The sequence below is a fragment of the Cherax quadricarinatus genome, unplaced genomic scaffold, assembly GCF_038502225.1.
Source record: "Cherax quadricarinatus isolate ZL_2023a unplaced genomic scaffold, ASM3850222v1 Contig99, whole genome shotgun sequence".
Taxonomy (NCBI): domain Eukaryota; kingdom Metazoa; phylum Arthropoda; class Malacostraca; order Decapoda; family Parastacidae; genus Cherax; species Cherax quadricarinatus.
This window is the reverse complement of record NW_027195125.1, coordinates 32501-37500: the sequence shown is the minus strand read 5'-3', so window position 1 is coordinate 37500 and position 5000 is coordinate 32501. Positions and strand designations below refer to the sequence as shown.

Here is a 5000-nt window from a genome sequence, read left to right as displayed (position 1 = left end):
CTTTGCCCTTCCCCAATCTTCATGACTTTGCACTTGGTGGGATTGAACTCCAGGAGCCAATTGCTGGACCAGGTCTGCAACCTGTCCCTTTGTAGTTCTGCCTGGTCTTCGATCGAGTGAATTCTTCTCATCAACTTCACGTCATCTGCAAACAGGGACACCTCAGAGTCTACTCCTTCCGTCATGTCGTTCACAAATACCAGAAACAGCACTGGTCCTAGGACTGACCCCTGCGGGACCCCGCTGGTCACAGGTGCCCACTCTGACACCTCGCCACGTACCATAACTCGCTGCTGTCTTCCTGACAAGTATTCCCTGATCCATTGTAGTGCCTTCCCTGTTATCCCTGCTTGGTCCTCCAGTTTTTGCACTAATCTGTGTGTGTGTGTGTGTGTGTGTGTGTGTGTGTGTGTACTCACCTATTTGTACTCACCTATTTGTGGTTGCAGGGGTCGAGTCCTAGCTCCTGGTGTGTGTGTGTGTGTGTGTGTGTGTGCGTGTGTGTGTGTGTGTGTGTGTGCGTGTGTGTGTGTGCTGTCTCTTTCTCTCTCTCTCTCTCTCTCTCTCTCTCTCTCATCCCTTGTGTTATTTCGTCTCCTCTTCCTCTGTCCCTCCCTATATCTCCCATATTTATCTCCTGTTTCTCATTCCGTCACACAGTTTCCTCAAAGCCCTCATCTCCCTATCTCCCTACAGACCCTTCCTTCCTTCCCCTCTTCTCCATTCCCCTCCCTCTCCGGACACCTTCCCTTCTCTCCTTATTTCCCCCCTCCCCCCTCATCTTACTTCACCCACCACAGGTCACAGCAGCTGTGGAAGGCTCTTTGAGTTGACTGGGCGACAGTGTCTGTGCATCACTCGTCCCTCTGAAGGAATTTTGAAAATTCTTTGTTTTTCCCCTCTGTGTCTTTCATGACTGTCTCAGCAAAACTTCATGTCCAGAAAAAAAAGGAAAAAAATATTACAAAACCTGCAACATGAAAAGAGAGAGAGAGAGAGAGAGAGAGAGAGAGAGAGAGAGAGCAACAAATATATATTGCAAGAAGAGATGGTGATATATATATATACATACATACATATATATATATATATATATATATATATATATATATATATATATATATATATATATATATATATATATATATATATACATACATATATATATATATATATATAATATATATATATATATATATATATATATATATATATATATATATATATGTGTGTGTGTGTGTGTGTGTGTGTGTGTATGTACTCGTACTAATTTTCTTTTGAAAATCAGTTTATAAGACAACGTGGTGGGGGTTGGAAGGTATAAGAAGCCGGTGCTTAAACTAGAAGGCCAGTGTACTGTGTGTGTGTAGTGACAGATAATGTTTGTTAGTACTGTGTAAGTCTTTGTCCTCCATACACCTGTACTTTCTTTCTTTCTTGTATTGAAAGGCATCAAATGACACCCCTGTCTTCAAATACACCTTGTATCTCTACTGTATCTATACGGTATCTCCATGTGTTTACACAGTTTGTGACTTCAAACCCCTGGTATCTCCATGTTCCCAGAGAGTTCGTAACTTCTAACACCTGGTATCTTCATGTTCACACATAATTTGTAACTTCTAACCTCTGGTATCTCCATGTTCCCACAGAGTTCGTAACTTCTAACCCCTGGTATCTCCATATTCCCACATAATTTGTAACTTCTAACCTTTGGTATCCCCATGTTCCCACAGAGTTCGTAACTTCTAACCCCTGGTATCTCCATGTTCCCACAGAGTTCGTAACTTCTAACCCCTGGTATCTCCATGTTCCTACAGAGTTCGTGACCAAGCGATGCGACGAGTCGGGAAGGTGGGCGGGTAAGACATCCGGAGACTTCAGCATACCTCAAGGATGGACCAACTACACTGTGTGCTTCACCGAGGCCATCCAGGAGATCATACGGGAACTATACAAGCAGTCAGAGGAAGATGCTCAGGTAAGGAGGGATTCGAGTACAATATTGATAAGTATTTAAAAGTGAGAAATATGTCGTATATGCTGAGGATGATGCGCAGCTTAGTACATTTTGAATGAGATATGCGTTTCCATATTATGTAGGAGGGATTGGAGTATTGATACGTGTTTTAGTGAGAAGAGGACACACTGGTGAGAATATCTTATCTGTTAAGCAGGACATAACTCGTAGTGGGAGATTTTAATAGCGATAAGTGCATCTTAAAGCAGTCAACTCTTAAGTTTTTTCCAAGCCTTCTTAACCCCCCAATTGGTTTACTGGACCTCAAAGTCCCCTCAAATGGAACTCTACACAGACTAGGAAGAGTAGAAATGCCAGTTCACACGAGACGGAAGTGGATGGACAGTAGTGAGACAATAACGAATGATGTAGATACGACAATTGCACATAAACAAAACAATACAATTCGTTTTCGTTTTGAAAGAGAAAACCCGAAAGCTTTTCTTTTTTTTTTAATTTAGTAAATGATACAGGAGAAGGAATTACTAGCCCCTTGCTCCCGGTATTTTAGTCGCCTCTTAAGACACGCATAGCTTACGGAGGAAGAATTCTTCTCCACTTCCCCATGGATATATATATATATATATATATATATATATATATATATATATATATATATATATATATATATATATATATATATATATATATATATATATATATATATATATATATATATATATATATATATATATATATATATATATATATATATATATATATATATATATATGTTGTGTATGTATATATATTTTAGTAAAGAACTGTTCATAAATAAACAGGAAAATGGATGGGGAATTGAACTGAGGTCCTGACTGGCCACTCCAGTGACAGGTCCTACACTGGCTACTCCAGTGACAGGTCCTACACTGACCACTCCAGTGACAGGTCCTACACTGGCCACTCCAGTGACAGGTCCTACTCTGGCCACTCCAGTGACAGGTCCTACACTGACCACTCCAGTGACAGGTCCTACACTGGCCACTCCAGTGACAGGTCCTACTCTGGCCACTCCAGTGACAGGTCCTACACTGACCACTCCAGTGACAGGTCCTACACTGGCCACTCCAGTGACAGGTCCTACTCTGGCCACTCCAGTGACAGGTCCTACACTGGCTACTCCAGTGACAGGTCCTACACTGACCACTCCAGTGACAGGTCCTACACTGGCCACTCCAGTGACAGGTCCTACACTGACCACTCCAGTGACAGGTCCTACACTGGCCACTCCAGTGACAGGTCCTACACTGGCTACTCCAGTGACAGGTCCTACACTGACCACTCCAGTGACAGGTCCTACACTGGCCACTCCAGTGACAGGTCCTACTCTGGCCACTCCAGTGACAGGTCCTACACTGACCACTCCAGTGACAGGTCCTACACTGGCCACTCCAGTGACAGGTCCTACTCTGGCCACTCCAGTGACAGGTCCTACACTGACCACTCCAGTGACAGGTCCTACACTGGCCACTTAAGTGACAGGTCCTACTCTGGCCACTCCAGTGACAGGTCCTACACTGGCTACTCCAGTGACAGGTCCTACACTGACCACTCCAGTGACAGGTCCTACACTGGCCACTCCAGTGACAGGTCCTACACTGACCACTCCAGTGACAGGTCCTACACTGGCCACTCCAGTGACAGGTCCTACACTGGCTACTCCAGTGACAGGTCCTACACTGACCACTCCAGTGACAGGTCCTACACTGGCCACTCCAGTGACAGGTCCTACTCTGGCCACTCCAGTGACAGGTCCTACACTGACCACTCCAGTGACAGGTCCTACACTGGCCACTCCAGTGACAGGTCCTACTCGGCCACTCCAGGTGACAGGTCCTACACTGGCTACTCCAGTGACAGGTCCTACACTGGCCACTCCAGTGACAGGTCCCTACACTGACCATCCAGTGACAGGTCCCTACACTGGCCACTCCCAGTGACAGGTCCTAGCACTGACCACTCCAGTGACAGGTCCCACACTGACCACTCCAGTGACAGGTCCTACACTGGCCACCCTCCAGTGACAGGTCCTACTCTGGGCCACTCCAGTGACAGGTCCACACTGGCTACTCCAGTGACAGGTCCCTACACTGGCCACTCCAGTGACAGGTCCTACACTGGCTACTCCAGTGACAGGTCCTATACTGACCACTCCAGTGACAGGTCCTACACTGGCCACTCCAGTGACAGGTCCCTACACTGGCCACTCCAGTGACAGGTCCTACACTGACCACTCCAGTGACAGGTCCCTACACTGGCCTACCCAGTGACAGGTCCTAGCTGACCACTCCAGTGACAGGTCGTACACTGGCCACTCCAGTGACAGGTCCTACACTGGCCACTCCAGTGACAGGTCCTACACTGGCCACTCCAGTGACAGGTCCTACACTGGCCACTCCAGTGACAGGTCCTACACTGGCTACTCCAGTGACAGGTCCTACACTGACCACTCCAGTGACAGATCCTACACTGGCCACTCCAGTGACAGGTCCTACACTGGCCACTCCAGTGACAGGTCCTACACTGGCCACTCCAGTGACAGGTCCTACACTGGCCACTCCAGTGACAGGTCCTACACTGGCTACTCCAGTGACAGGTCCTACACTGGCCACTCCAGTGACAGGTCCTACACTGGCTACTCCAGTGACAGATCCTACACTGGCCACTCCAGTGACAGGTCCTACACTGGCCACTCCAGTGACAGGTCCTACACTGGCCACTCCAGTGACAGGTCCTACACTGGCTACTCCACAAAGGTGATTCTCAAAAAAAAAAAAACACAAGCCACTTCTGCCATTCGCTGTCCATTTTTCTTCATACACTCAAACACACACACACACACACACACACACACACACACATCATCTTACAATCTTACATCAACACGGCTCCAGACTCAGTATATTATTTAGGTTTTCAACGCGTTTCAACATGCCTGTCGTGAAGGCACACTTGCATGCAGCTCTGTATTCATTGACTC

The 5000-nt window shown here is 46.6% G+C and overlaps 1 protein-coding gene across 1 annotated transcript in view; it reads left to right on the top strand.

Annotated features, from left to right (window-relative positions):
• LOC128695602 (PDF receptor-like) overlaps window positions 1-5000 on the top strand; it is a gene marked incomplete at its 3' end in the record, with an annotated part of 126155 nt that overhangs the window by 88676 nt on the left and 32479 nt on the right. Inside the window, exon 4 of the mRNA XM_070080048.1 lies at window positions 1821-1981. Coding sequence (XP_069936149.1) covers window positions 1821-1981 — 161 coding nt within the window. The remainder of the gene's footprint in view (window positions 1-1820; window positions 1982-5000) is intronic.